General features: G+C 43.3%; 1 protein-coding gene across 1 annotated transcript in view; it reads right to left on the bottom strand.

Moving 5' to 3' along the window:
* The window catches only part of LOC119976764 (spindle pole body component 110-like), a 546263-nt gene that overhangs the window by 130181 nt on the left and 400890 nt on the right, over positions 1-15192 (bottom strand). Inside the window, exons 45-48 of the mRNA XM_038817508.1 lie at positions 8244-8270; positions 6488-6523; positions 4343-4372; positions 4172-4198 (exon numbers count right to left, since the gene is read on the bottom strand). Of these exons, the coding sequence (XP_038673436.1) occupies positions 4172-4198; positions 4343-4372; positions 6488-6523; positions 8244-8270 (120 nt within the window). The remainder of the gene's footprint in view (positions 1-4171; positions 4199-4342; positions 4373-6487; positions 6524-8243; positions 8271-15192) is intronic.

Genomic DNA, 15192 nt, shown 5'->3' with positions numbered 1-15192 from the left:
TCGAACTTGGGACCCTGTAGCTGTGAAGCAATTGTGCTATCTACAATGCTACCGTGCTGCCCTTAAGAAGTTAACCTACACTCCATTATTCTACCCTAATCCATGTACCTATCCAATAGCCGCTTGAAGGTCCCTAACGTTTCCGACTCAACTATTTCCACAGGCAGTGCATTCCATGCCCCCACTACTCTCTGGGTAAAGAACCTACCTCTGACATCCCCTCTATATCTTCCACCATTTATCTTAAATTTATGTCCCCTTGTAATGGTGTGTTCCACCCGGGGAAAAAGTCTCTGACTGTTTACTCCATCTATTCCCCATCCTGCACGCTCTCAAAGGCTGGAACGCATGTTGAGCGAATAAGATGTCACCATTTATTGGGGAGGACATTTTGTTCAGAGAAGTGGGAGGTTTCTGCTTCAGGTGAACAGGAAACTGAAGCTTATTTTTCAAAAAATATTGTAAATGCCTTGGATCACTTTAGAGCAGGATTATTAGTTTAATACCAGAAATGAGTGAATTGGGATATGTGGACATGTTGAAGTGACTAGGCTTGATTCGGTGAAGTTTGATGAACAGGCGAATTGATTGAAACAGTGAAAGTTCTGTGCAGTCGTGGCTCACATGAAGGCTGTTATATGAAGATATGGATTAAAGGACAAGGAAAACTAGGAGAGAAGTTAAGAGGAAATATAACTTAGGTTACTGATCAAGGTGTTGGGATTCAAAACAGAGGCATAAAAGTCAATATAAATGTTATTTAACTCAACGCTCGTAGTATTCGGAAGAAGGTGAATGAGTTGAGTTCGCAAATCATTGTGAATGACTATGATTTAGAGGCAATTACTAAAACATGGTTAAAGTATGGTCACGACTGGGAGTTAAATATCAGAGGGGATCAAACTATTCGGAAGGACAGAGTGGATGATAAGGGAGGTGGTGTTGCTCTGTTATTTAAGGATGACATCCGGGCAATAGTAAGGGATGACATCGGTGCTTTGGAGGATAAGGTTGAATCCATTTGGATGGAAATCAGGAATAGTAAGGTGAAAAAGTCACTGATCGGTGTAGTCCATAGGCCACCAAATAGTGACATTATGGTGGGGCAGGCATTAAACAAAGAAATAACTGATGCATGTAGAAATGGTACAGCAGTTATCATGGGGGATTTAAATCTACATGTTGATTGGTTTAACCAGGTCGGTTAAGGTAGCCTTCAGGAGGCATTTCTAGAATGTATCCGTGATGTAATTGAACCTACGCGGGAACAAGCGGTCCTAGCTCTGCTCCTGTGTAATGAGACAGGATTGAGTAATGATCTCATAGCTAGGGATCCTCTCGGAAGGAGCGATCACAATATGGTGGAATGTAAAGTACAGATGGAGGGTGAGGAAAAGTAAAACACTCGAGTTTCATGCTTAAATAAAGGAGATTACAATGGGATGAGAGATGAGCTAACTAAGGTAGACTGGGAGCAAAGACATTATGGTGGAACAGTTTAGGAACAGTGGAGAACCTTCCAAGCGATTTTTCACAGTGCTTAGCAAACGTTTATGCCAACAAAAAAGAAGGACGGTAGAAAGAGGGAAAATCGACCGTGGATATCTAAGGAAATAAGGGAGAGTATCAAATTGAAAGAAAACGCATACAAATGGCAAACATTAGTGGGAGACTGGAGGACTGGGAAACCATTAAGGGGCAACAGAAAGATACTAAAAAAGCTATAAAGAAGAGTAAGTTAGATTATGTGTGTAAACTTGCTCAGAATATAAAAAGAGATAGTAAAAGGTTCTACAATATATAAAACAAAAATGAGTGGCTAGTTTAAGTATTGGTCCTTTAGAGGATGAGAAGGGCGATTTAGTAATGGGCAATGATGAAATAAGTGAGGAACTGAACAGGTGTTTTGGGTCGGTCTTCACCGTGGAAGACACAAAGAACATGCCAGTGACTGATTGAAATGTGGCTATGACAGGTGAGGACAGTGAGATGATTGTTATCACTAATGAGGTAGCGATGGGCAAGCTAATGGGCGAAAGGTAGACAAGTCTCCTGGCCCTGATGGAATGCATCCCAGAGTGCTAAAATAGATGGCTAGGAAATTGCAAATGCACTAGAGATCGTTTACCAAAATTCAGTAGACTCTGGGGTGGTACCGGCGGATTGGAAATTAGCAAACGTGACACCATTGTTTAAAAAAGGAGGTAGGCAGAAAGCGGATAATTATCGGCCAATGAGCTTAGCTTCGGTAGTAGGGAATATGCTGGAATCTATTTTCAAGGAAGCAATAGCGAGGCATGTGGATGGAAATTGTCCATTGGGCAGACGCAGCATGGGTTCAGAAAGGACAGGTCGTACATAACTAATTTAGTTGAATTTTTTGAGGACATTACAAGAGCGGTAGATAACGAGGAGCCAATGGATGTGCAATATCTGGATTTCCAGAAAGCATTTGACAAGGTGCCACACAAAAGGTTGCTGCAAAAGATAAAGGTGCATGATATTAAGGGTAAAGTAGTAGCATGGATAGAGGATTGGTTAATAAATAGAAAGCAAAGAGTGGGGGTTATTGGGTATTTCTCTTGTTGGCAATCAGTGGTGTCCCTCAAGGGTCAGTGTTGGGCCCACAATTGTTCACAATTCACATAGTTGATTTGGATTTGGGGACTAAGGGCAATGTGTCCAAGTTTGGAAACGACACTAAGATGATTGGTAAAGCAAAAAGTTCAGAGGATACTGGAAGTCTGCAGAGGGATTTGGATAGGTTCAGTGAATGGGCTAGGGTCTGTCAGATGGAATACAATGTTGACAAATGTGAGGTTATCTATTTGGGTGGAATAACAGCAAAATGAATTATTAATTAAATTATAAAATGTTAAAACATGCTGCTGTGCGTCCAGATCCGGGTGCGCTCGTGCATGAGTTGGAAAAAGTTGGTTTACAGGTGCATCAGGTGATTAAGAAGGCAAATTGAATTTTGTCCTTCATTGCCAGAGGGATGGAGTTTAAGACTAGGGAGGTTATTCTGCAATTGTATAAGGTGTTAATGAGGCCACACCAGGAGTATTGTGTTCTGTTTTGGTCTCCTTACCTGAGAAATGACGTACAGGCGCTGGAGGGTGTGCAGAGGAGATTCACCAGCTTAAGCGCAGAACTGAAGGGGTTGGATTAAGAGGAGAGGTTGAGTAGACTGGGACTACACTCGTTGGAATTTAGAAAGATGAGGGGGGATCTTATAGAAACGTTTAAAATTATGAAGGGAATAGGTAGGATAGATGCGGGCAGGTGGTTTCCACTGGCGGGTGTAAGCAGAACTGGGGTGCTTAGGCTTAAAATAAGGGGACACAGATTTAGGTCTGAGTTTGGGAGGAGTTTTTCTTCATGCGAAGGGCTGTGAATCTATTGAATTTATTGCCCAGTGAAGCAGTTCAGTCCCCTTCATTAAATGGTTTTAAGAGAAAGATAGATAGTTTTTTGAAGAATAAAGGGTTATGGTGTTCGGGCTGGACAAAAGATCAGCCATGATCTCATTGAATAGCGGAGCATGCTCGAGGGACCAGATGGCCAACTCCTGCTCCTAGTTCTTACGTTCTTATGTATCATGCTTTGGGTAACTTAGAACTAAGTGGTCAATATTTAAAATTCAGGATTATTCTATTTTAGGCAGACAAGAGGAGACGTTAATTTCTCTATGAGCGTGTCCATTGAGCCTTTCAGGGTCCGTTCGTCAACATTTCGGTGGAGGCAGACTCTTTGGATGTTTTCAAGGCAGAAGTACACAGATTTCCAACAACGAAGTTGGTGAAAGTATATCAGGGCGGGAGTTTCGAACCAGATCAGCCATGACCTTATCGAATGGTGGTGCATGGTCGAATGTCCGAGTGGGCTAGTCCTACTCCTAGTTTTCACCTCTGTATATAAATTATGTGCAACTGTTCTCGGAGGAAATAATACTGAGCTATATTTTTAATGAAAGGTAATGCAGTTTCTGTCCCTTGGACTGAAATAAACTTTCTGTTTTATTCCAGGCCAGTAGATGCCACGGCGATGATCATAGATGAAAATAGTAAATCTCATGGTCGATCAGTGTTAAAAAATGCTAATGGTTTTTGTTCCAAAATTAAAAATACATACTGAGCGTTTTCTAAACTCATACCTTCTTTATACTTACCTTCGAATTTCTTACGTTGTTCAAGATCTACGAAACATTAGAACCATTTAATTATTCTAAATTGGTCGTTGTTGTCGTCTTGCTTTCCCCAAATCCGATTTGGAATTTGTATAATTGTGAGTACAATGCAAGTATAAGTAACTCGAATTGGTGTCTTCGTTATGACCTTACCGCTTTCCTTCAGCTTCAGAAGTTGGTCAGCTGTTGGCAGATAGTTTTAGAATCACCGATTGTTTCCAAAGTGAAGCAAGTATAACATCCGTCCAGACTGAATAAGATCAGGAATTTATATTTAATTTATTTTTCTAAAATTGGAGCTCTGAATGCAATGGAAAGGTCCGTTAGTACAGCTGTTAACTGTAACTATTTACCTGTTGACAATAATATCTTAGCAATCATGCCAATTGTTTTTGTCAATACCTCATTTCCTTCGTTTATATGCCGACGAAGTACGTATCAGTGACAAAACACTCGTCTCGTAGTCAAAAGTTCGTAAGTTTATCCTTCTCTCCAAAGCATGAAGCATTCTATCAAGCATAACAAACAACCACAGTTCTGAGGTTTTGTTGCATTTCACAGATGAAATGTGAGATCTAGTTCTGGTCTTAGATTCTAGGCCGACACCATGCATGATTGCTCATTTTATGTGAGTTAAATTTTTATTTGTTCATTTTCACGACGCAGTCAACTATTACGTGAATTGAATGGAAACGTTCACATATTTAATTCATATTGCGAATCATTGACATATTGCGGGCATGGCTGGATGTTTGCCAGTTGCTTTGGGTAACGAAAAGAGCGGTAGAAGTGCACGTGTATGTCATGCTTCGTTTCACTTTTACCAAATACGCAAACGTCCTATTTCGCTTTTTAATCTTTATCCTTCGACTAGAAATGTGCCCACGTTGTAGAACAGAAAAGGTAACAATGATGTACAGTATTATCGATTTTTGAACAGATTCCTTTTGCGTTCTGTCCATTGACATGTTTTGCAGGGAATGACCATGGACTCACAATGGAACATGGCATCATTCAGTCCAACTTCGTTTCGATGTATCACGCCTTACGCTTTATCTGATCATATGCATACAATCCAGCTTTGATTTTGATTTGATATGATTTATTATTGTCACATTTATTAGTATACAGTGAAACGTATTGTTTCTTGCATGTTATACAGACAATACATATCGTACATAAGGACAGAAGGAGGCTGAAGAATGTAATGTTACCGTCATGGCTGGGGTGCAGAGAAAATATCAACTTAATACGAGGTGGGCCGATTCAAATGTCTTGCAACATGGAAGAAGCAGTTCTTGAGTCGGCTGGTACGTGACTCAAACTTTGTATATTATTCCTGGAGGAAGAAGGTGAAAGTGAGTCTGGCCGGGGTGCGTGGGGTCCTTAATTATGCTTGTTGCCTTTCCGAAATTTGAAGTAATAATAATAAATAATAATAGCTTCTGTCATATGTAGGCTTTAACGAAGTTACTGTGAAAATCCCCTGGTCGCCACATTCCGGCCCATGTTCTGGGATTCTGGTCCGGGAATTGAAGCCGCACTGGCCTTATTCTGCAGATCAAGCCAGGAGATTATCCCACTGTGCCAAACCAGCCCCTAAGCTACTTACGAGCCAATAGAGCTATTTTCTATGACCAATTTATAATTTCTCATCCACTTGGTGTGTGCTTTGGCACAGGCCAATGTATGATCACCTTTGTTCTCAAGTGCTGCAGCACTTCTCACATCATAACTTGCTAGGTTGAATGGGACAGGAGTTTCAGCAATTGTACAATTAAATAAATTGTACACAAGTGGGGGAAGAAGAACTTTGTAGATTATTGCTCTGGCAAATGTTTGACGCCAATGATGCCAATGGACATGGGTGGAACAAAGAATACGCAGAACGACGCATGCGGAATTAATATAGGTCATGCAACTAATGCCAGGCAGAAGATGCGGCATGTAGCAAAAGCAAATTCTATGTGATGCCTCCCACCGCACCCGGAGACCACCAAATATTATTCCAACAAATTAATAGGAACGTCTTTCTTTCCATTTTGGGATTTTAGTCGTGAGTCCAATTAATAGTATTTGATGCGGCACTCAATATGGCATGAGAATGTTAATGATTTATTTTTTCAAAAACTGCGATAGCTTGTTGTAATTTTGAACCTCAGTGATATTTACGTAGCTGGCAGTATGGCATTTTTAAAATGTCCCTTCACCACAATGTATTGCAGCGGCCAGACGACTTGTAATATTGCATTTGCAATGCGGACACGAAAATTAAACAGTTTGACTATTTATCCTCACCAGTATATTTGAGTTCCTTAGTCAGGTGCATCAGGTCTGAAAGTGTGAATGAAAATCTTATCAAATCTGGGTGTTTGAATTATATGGTCGAAGACAGAAAATGAAGCTTGGCATTTGCTGCAACTAGTGGGGACTGTTTTTGCATCATTTTCGAAGATAATCAACATAATTGCTCACCGACTGAATTGATTCAAATATCACTTCCCAGCCATACAGCAGGAGGGTTCATCAGGCGTGTCCCCGATCTGTGTTTCTCCTTTTGTACAAGCTAATGTTGGCAGCAAAGCTGCATAATAGGCCACTGCTGTGAACCCTGGGTGCAAATCTATCAATAGGAAACCCTGCCTGAATCGCATAATGTACTTCAGCATCGTAACATCAATTGATCTGAATTTCTGTCAGGGAGGTAGATCATCAAATTGAACGCGAGCTTCGAATGAGTGTGGGTAGGACGCTAGTTCTCTCACATATCTCCCGATTCTTCACCGCCGCTCCAAAATTACTTTTGCAAATCAAAATACCTAGGATTCAAAGAATAGATGTTGCATATAATGACGTTTATTTGTGCCTACTTAATGTTGCAGCTAAGAATGTTTTATCTGGGCCATATTCTCAGTCGGAACGTAATATATCAGCCTGATTTTATATTAGGTCGACACTGCTTCCATAGAATATTTTGTAAACTTTCAAGACAGGTTCATACTTAAGGATCTGGAGTTGTTGTGGGACGCTTTCCTGCCCCTGAGCTACCGGGTCTTAATTTCAAAGCTCAAGCCTGCATTTTGTTGACTGGGAAGAACTTTTGCATGCCGCCCTGCGTCTCTTCATACAGGTTCCCAGACTCGTTAAATGGGTAAGGTATATACAGGAAGAACAACGACCGTCAAATCCACGGGACACATTGTTCAACATTTAAGGGTTGATTAATCAGAATCGTCGCACAGCGTCTTGTCCAGCCTTACAATGTTGATGGTCCCCAAAGGATTTGAAATTGTATTTATCGTTCGACGGATGTTATGCTTCCAAATGGGTTCACACCACAACGCACGAGCTAAGGAACAATCATGATCAAGGGAGCACATGCGATGTTCCCTACTGAGGCTGACACAGCTTTGGTCGGGTGTCGAGCCCCGGAGTCTTCGCAGTTGCGAGCAGCCCCCCCCCCCCGCCCAGGCGCCGGAATGTATCGATTAGGGGCATTTCACAGACCTTCGTTGAAGCCTACTTGCGACAATAAGCGATTATTATTATTAAAAATGTCAATCGCTTATTGCAAGAGAGGGTAAACCTGACGAAGCAATTGCCTCGCATTCAATCGTACTATTGCAGCGGTTTTCAAGGTGTAACACAGCAATGTGCGGTAAATTGTGCGACAGTTAACAAGTTTCCTTATTATATCTTTTGAATACAAAACACGGCTGCACAAGGACGGTTTTTCAACAAAGAAGCATATTGTCAATGTAATCAGCCGAAATCAAATGTGGCTGAATGTTGTGAACGAAAGATGTTCGGAAATTAAATCATTTATTATGCTCACGGGTTCTGTGAATTTGTACCCGTCTTGTTCTCAATTGGATGGCAGCAAAATAGCTTTAATCCAAGACAGTTAACAGTTTCTCTGAAATTATTGGGCATTTAGAAATAACGTTTTCTGGTGTCTAAATGGGATTAATTGTTCTTCTACCTCGGCCCTATATTTTTAAAAATCTAGACGCTTTCAACTATTAGAGAGTGGAAACATTACGATATAGTTTACCAGTCTTGTTGTCATCTTTCGTTTTATCTACATGATTAAACAGCAAAATCATTTCAAAATATTCATGGAGTCATATACAATGTCTCCACATCTCCATAGATTTGGTAATTTAGCGCTTGAATTTCAATTTGTTTTACATGTATTACTAGTGAATCAAACATGCGGTCAATCCGAGGAAATCTTTGATCGAGATCAAAATACCAAATAACCCATCACGTTTCATACTTTTCAAGGGAATATTTTATTGTTCACGTTTGGGATACACGTAAGGCGAGAACGCATAGCTTTTGATAAAGTATTCCCTAGTTACAAGTTAAAAAAGGAATATCGAGCCAGTATTCACGGGCAGCACGGTAGCATGGTGGTTAGCATAAATGCTTCACAGCTCCAGGGTCTCAGGTTCGGTTCCCGGCTGGGTCACTGTCTGTGCGGAGTCTGCACGTCCTCCCCGTGTGTGCGTGGGTTTCCTCCGGGTGCTCCGGTTTCCTCCCACAGTCCAAAGATGTGCGCCTTAGGTAGATTGGCCATGCTAAATTGCCCGTCGTGTCCTAAAAAGTAAGGTTAAGGGGGTGGGGTTGTTGGTTTACTGGTATAGGGTGGATACGTGGGTTTGAGTAGGGTGATCATTGCTCGGCACAGCATCGAGGGCCGAAGGGCCTGTTCTGTGCTGTACTGTTAATTTAATCTAATCTTTAATCTAATCTAATTGGCAAAACGTTGGCAAAGGCACACGCACCTAATAACCGAGCGGCATGGAGCCAGTGCTGTGTGACGTGGATCAGTGCATGTCCTCAACTGCTCACAATTGACGCAAATTACTTGGACAAAGGACAGGAGCTGTTGGTTCCAAAGTACCTGATGTTAGAATGGCAGGCAGGAAAGGAAGTTGTGACGAGGAGAAAGCAAAGTTAGATAGATCAAGCGATTGGGACACGATCTCGAAAATAGATAAAACATTTCAAACTGTGAGATTGTCAATTTTGGCCCGAAGGATGCAAATGAGAAATATATTATCTAATTGTGAAAATTATAAGATTCAGATGGATGGATGTATCCTGATAGACGAGTCAGGCACGTCGAGTAAAAGGGGAGCAATTAACTAAGAAAGCCAGAAGAATTTTATCATTAATTGCGAATGCAAATAGGCACAGAATAGGGCGATTGTGCTTCAGTTGTACACGAAACTGATGGCACAACAACTGGAGTAATGCGTACAGTGTTAGTCATATTTTTTAAGAAGGGATATAATTGCGTTAGAAGAAGTTGAGAGAAGGGGTAACTGGCTGATATCCGGATTGAACGGGTTTTCTTTTCAATAAATATTGGAGTACAGAAGAGAGCTTGGCAACTTGACGGAGACTGACACGAGTCTTTGGGTCTGTGCACGGCAAATATGGAGAGGATACTGATGCAGTTGGGAGAATCTAGAACTAGGGTATAACGTTTAAATTGAAGGGTTCGCCCCTATTAACCGGATACGAGAATGATTTCGTCTCTATAAAAGGGCATTCAGCATTTGGAACTCCATTCCTCCCAAAGGCAGTAAAGGCAGAGTCTTTGGGTAGGTTCGAAGTCAAGTTAGAGCGACGTCAAATTCTCCGGCTGTTCACAATTCACTTTTATTGCTGGCCTTGCACTCCTGCCCACGGTTTCCCGGTGGCATAGGTGGGTTCAATGGCGAAATCCCAGTGACAAGCGGTGGGATTGTTTAATCCCACTGCCATAGAACGTCACGCCGGCGAGAACACGCGACAGGGAACTGGAGAATCCAACCCATATTCTCAATAATGAAGGCCGTGGAAGGCTTGGGACGTAGACGTGGAGTTCGTCTCAAATCAGCCATGATCTTATTAAATGGAAGAGCATCCACCAAAGTCTACCTTTCGTACCCTTGCTGCAAATTCATATGCTCCTACACAAATGAGATTTACAGGGCTGTCCAGGCCTGAAAGCTCTTTTAATGATACGGCAATGTAGTCGTTGTGCTTCCAATGCGATTGGATGATGTCTGTTGTTTATTCCAATCCGGTGGATTCCACCGTGCGGAAAAGTGATCAAAGTGTACAATCTCCTGGTCCAATCAAGATCGAGAAAATGCAAGTGTATTTTCTTCCAATAATGTAAAAATACCCTGAAACTTTTCTAAACCGGTCCGTACTTCAACCTTACCGGCGAGATTCTTATGCTCTTGAATCTCTGTGAAGGGTGATAATTGTATAGGAGTATTGAGAACTCAGAATTCGCCTTCGTTGGGGAAAGCATAGGACTTAAAAAAAAACAGGAATGCAGCAAATAAGGGAGAGTAGTCGGGAAATCATAAAGAGTGGAGCAAAGGTTCGAGGCACAGAATACGTCGCCCGAGAAGGTAGATGAGTCGATAGCTTATCATGAAATCGGTTGGCCTCACTTGAGGTGGAGATAGTGTTGGTTGGGGAGGACCGGAAGAAGCTCAGGTGCATTATCACTTCACCAGATCGAATCTCAACGTCCATGGATTTCCTGAGGGGATCTGGTGAGCGCAGGCCACAGCCTATGTGGTAATGGTGTTTGAGAAGGTGTTGCGGCAGGAACCTTCTACAGATCCCCTGAAATGAATTAGGTACTCAATCGCTGAGGCAGCCAAAAATTGAAAACCACTGAGGGTGAACATTGTGCGGTTGCTTCACTATCTGGATAAGGAACAGATACTTCCGGGTCCTTAAGGGGGAGGGGGAGCAGCCCCAAGTCATAGTCCACATTGGCACTAACGACATAGGTAGGAAAGGGGACAAGGATGTCAGGCAGGCCTTTAGGGAGCTAGGATGGAAGCTCAGAGCGAGAACAAACAGAGTTGTTATCTCTGGGTTGTTGCCCGTGCCACGTGATAGTGAGATGAGGAATAGGGAGAGAGAGCAATTAAACACGTGGCTACAGGGATGGTGCAGGCGGGAGGGATTCAGATTTCTGGATAACTGGGGCTCTTTCTGGGGAAGGTGGGACCTCTATAGACAGGATGGTCTACATCTGAACCTGAGGGGCACCAATATCCTGGGGGGGAGATTTGTTAGTGCTCTTTGGGGGGGGTTTAAACTAATTCAGCAGGGGCATGGGAACCTGGATTGTAGTTTTAGGGTACGGGAGATTGAGAGTATAGAGGTCAGGAGCACAGATTTGACTTCGCAGGAGGGTGCCAGTGTTCAGGTAGGTGGTTTGAAGTGTGTCTACTTCAATGCCAGGAGTATACGAAATAAGGTTGGGGAACTGGCAGCATGGGTTGGTACCTGGGACTTCGATGTTGTGGCCATTTCAGAGACATGGATAGAGCAGGGACAGGAATGGTTGTTGCAGGTTCCGGGGTTTAGGTGTTTTAGTAAGCTCAGAGAAGGGGGCAAAAGAGGGGGAGGTGTGGCGCTGCTAGTCAAGGACAGTATTACGGTGGCGGAAAGGATGCTAGATGGGGACTCTTCTTCCGAGGTAGTATGGGCTGAGGTTAGAAACAGGAAAGGAGAGGTCACCCTGTTGGGAGTTTTCTATAGGCCACCTAATAGTTCTAGGGATGTAGAGGAAAGGATGGCGAAGATGATTCTGGAAAAGAGCGAAAGTAACAGGGTAGTTGTTATGGGAGACTTTAACTTTCCAAATATTGACTGGAAAAGATATAGTTCGAGTACATTAGATGGGTCATTCTTTGTACAATGTGTGCAGGAGGGTTTCCTGACACAATATGTTGACAGGCCAACAAGAGGCGAGGCCACATTGGATTTGGTTTTGGGTAATGAACCAGGCCAGGTGTTAGATCTGGAGGTAGGTGAGCACTTTGGAAACAGTGACCACAATTCGGTGACCTTTACGTTAGTGATGGAAAGGGATAAGTATACCCCGCAGGGCAAGAGTTATAGCTGGGGGAAGGGCAATTATGATGCCATTAGACATGACTTAGGATGTGTTGGTTGGAGAAGTAGGCTGCAAGGGTTGGGCACACTGGATATGTGGAGCTTGTTCAAGGAACAGCTATTGCATGTTCTTGATAAGTACGTACCAGTCAGGCAGGGAGGAAGGGGTCGAGCGAAGGAACCGTGGTTTACCAAAGAAGTGGAATCTCTTGTTAAGAGGAAGAAGGAGGCCTATGTGAAGATGAGGCATGAAGTTTCAGTTGGGGCGCTTGATAGTTACAAGGAAGCGAGGAAGGATCTAAAGAGAGAGCTGAGACGAGCAAGGAGGGGACATGAGAAGTCTTTGGCAGGTAGGATCAAGGAAAACCCAAAAGCTTTCTATAGGTATGTCAGGAATAAAAGAATGACTAGGGTAAGAGTAGGGCCAGTCAAGGACAGTGGTGGGAAGTTGTGTGTGGAGGCTGAGGAGACAAGCGAGATACTAAATGAATACTTTTCGTCAGTATTCACTCAAGAAAAAGATAATATTGTGGAGGAGAATGCTGAGACCCAGGCTATTAGAATAGATGGCATTGAGGTGCGTAGGGAAGAAGTGTTGGCAATTCTGGACAAGGTGAAAATAGATAAGTCCCCGGGGCCGGATGGGATTTATCCTAGGATTCTCTGGGAAGCCAGGGAAGAGATTGCTGAGCCTTTGGCTTTGATTTTTAGGTCATCATTGGCTACAGGAATAGTGCCAGAGGACTGGAGGATAGCAAATGTGGTCCCTTTGTTCAAGAAGGGGAGTAGAGATAACCCCGGTAACTATAGGCCGGTGAGCCTAACGTCTGTGGTGGGTAAAGTCTTGGAGAGGATTATAAAAGATACGATTTATAATCATCTAGATAGGAATAATATGATTAGGGACAGTCAGCATGGTTTTGTGAAGGGTAGGTCATGCCTCACAAACCTTATCGAGTTCTTTGAGAAGGTGACTGAACAGGTAGACGAGGGTAGAGCAGTTGATGTGGTGTATATGGATTTCAGTAAAGCGTTTGATAAGGTTCCCCACGGTCGGCTATTGCAGAAAATACGAAGGCTGGGGATTGAGGGTGATTTAGAGATGTGGATCAGAAATTGGCTAGTTGAAAGAAGACAGAGAGTGGTAGTTGATGGGAAATGTTCAGAATGGAGTTCAGTTACGAGTGGCGTACCACAAGGATCTGTTCTGGGGCCGTTGCTGTTTGTCATTTTTATAAATGACCTAGAGGAGGGCGCAGAAGGATGGGTGAGTAAATTTGCAGACGACACTAAAGTCGGTGGAGTTGTAGACAGTGCGGAAGGATGTTGCAGGTTACAGAGGGACATAGATAAGCTGCAGAGCTGGGCTGAGAGGTGGCAAATGGAGTTTAATGTGGAGAAGTGTGAGGTGATTCACTTTGGAAAGAATAACAGAAATGTGGAATATTTGGCTAATGGTAAAATTCTTGGCAGTGTGGATGAGCAGAGGGATCTCGGTGTCCATGTACATAGATCCCTGAAAGTTGCCACCCAGGTTGATAGGGTTGTGAAGAAGGCCTATGGTGTGTTGGCCTTTATTGGTAGAGGGATTGAGTTCCGGAGCCATGAGGTCATGTTGCAGTTGTACAAAACTCTAGTACGGCCGCATTTGGAGTATTGCGTACAGTTCTGGTCGCCTCATTATAGGAAGGACGTGGAAGCTTTGGAACGGGTGCAGAGGAGATTTACCAGGATGTTGCCTGGTATGGAGGGAAAATCTTATGAGGAAAGGCTGATGGACTTGAGGTTGTTTTCGTTAGAGAGAAGAAGGTTAAGAGGTGACTTAATAGAGGCATACAAAATGATCAGAGGATTAGATAGGGTGGACAGCGAGAGCCTTCTCCCGCGGATGGAGGTGGCTAGCACGAGGGGACATAGCCTTAAATTGAGGGGTAATAGATATAGGACAGAGGTCAGAGGTGGGTTTTTTACGCAAAGAGTGGTGAGGCCGTGGAATGCCCTACCTGCAACAGTAGTGAACTCGCCAACATTGAGGGCATTTAAAAATTTATTGGATAAGCATATGGATGATAAGGGCATAGTGTAGGTTAGATGGCCTTTAGATTTTTTTTCCATGTCGGTGCAACATCGAGGGCCGAAGGGCCTGTACTGCGCTGTATCGTTCTATGTTCTATGTTCTATGTTCTATACTGCGGAGGACAATGGAGACAAGAGAATGCACCTCGGAGGGCCATGCGGTGTATATTTATTATGATCTGGGAAGGTAATTAGCGAAGCGACGCCATGGTCAATGGGGTCAAACCGGCCATTCAGGAACAATGTGAGGGTCGGGGTGTAGTTTCCTACTCATTTGTGGGTCACGTTGTAGGATCGTGAGCATTATCTTGAGAGCGTAAGAGGCGAATCAGTTTATTAGAGAGCATGGATTTGGGGACCTACGAGCAAATTGGAATTTGGGTGGTTACACCTGTGGATGAATTGTTTGCGTTTATGCGGGTTTCAATGTTTGCTGATTGCGCTTTATGCACTCTGTTTTGGTAGTTACGACTTATATTTGTTAAATTGAATATGTCGTGTATTACTTTACCCTCTCAACGGTGGGAGTTGTTTTATTCATTTTTTAAACTGGCAGTCATTCGTTGTTTTGTGTGGGTCAGAGGAGAAAGAGAAGTGTAGTCTGAGCAACTAGGGAGGGCAGCGGGGCTGGACTTGTCAGAATGCCAGGAGGAAAGCTTTACGATGGTAATGGCGGTTGCCTCGTGTGTGGTCACCACGCTAGAAGGTTGACTAGGTAACTGAGCGAAGTGGGAGGGTGGAGCTTAGATTTGTGGATGGAGAAGTGGTGGTTTGGTCGGGATGGTTCTCTGTTTGTGGCTGGCGGGGGAGGGGCGTGGGTTTGCATTGGCGAGCTGCTTGGCGCTGGGTTTGGGGAGGGCCTGGGGAGTGGTTTGCTGACGTCGATGGATTTGCTGTTGTGCAGTTCGTTCACCATAATCGTGTTTTTTTATAATAATCCTTATTGGTGGCAAAAGCAGTCTTTCGTTAACACTGCAATGCCGTTTATGTGAAAATCGCCC

This window comes from Scyliorhinus canicula, chromosome 13 (assembly GCF_902713615.1).
Source record: "Scyliorhinus canicula chromosome 13, sScyCan1.1, whole genome shotgun sequence".
Lineage (NCBI taxonomy): Eukaryota > Metazoa > Chordata > Chondrichthyes > Carcharhiniformes > Scyliorhinidae > Scyliorhinus > Scyliorhinus canicula.
This window is presented reverse-complemented; position numbering and strand designations above follow the sequence as displayed.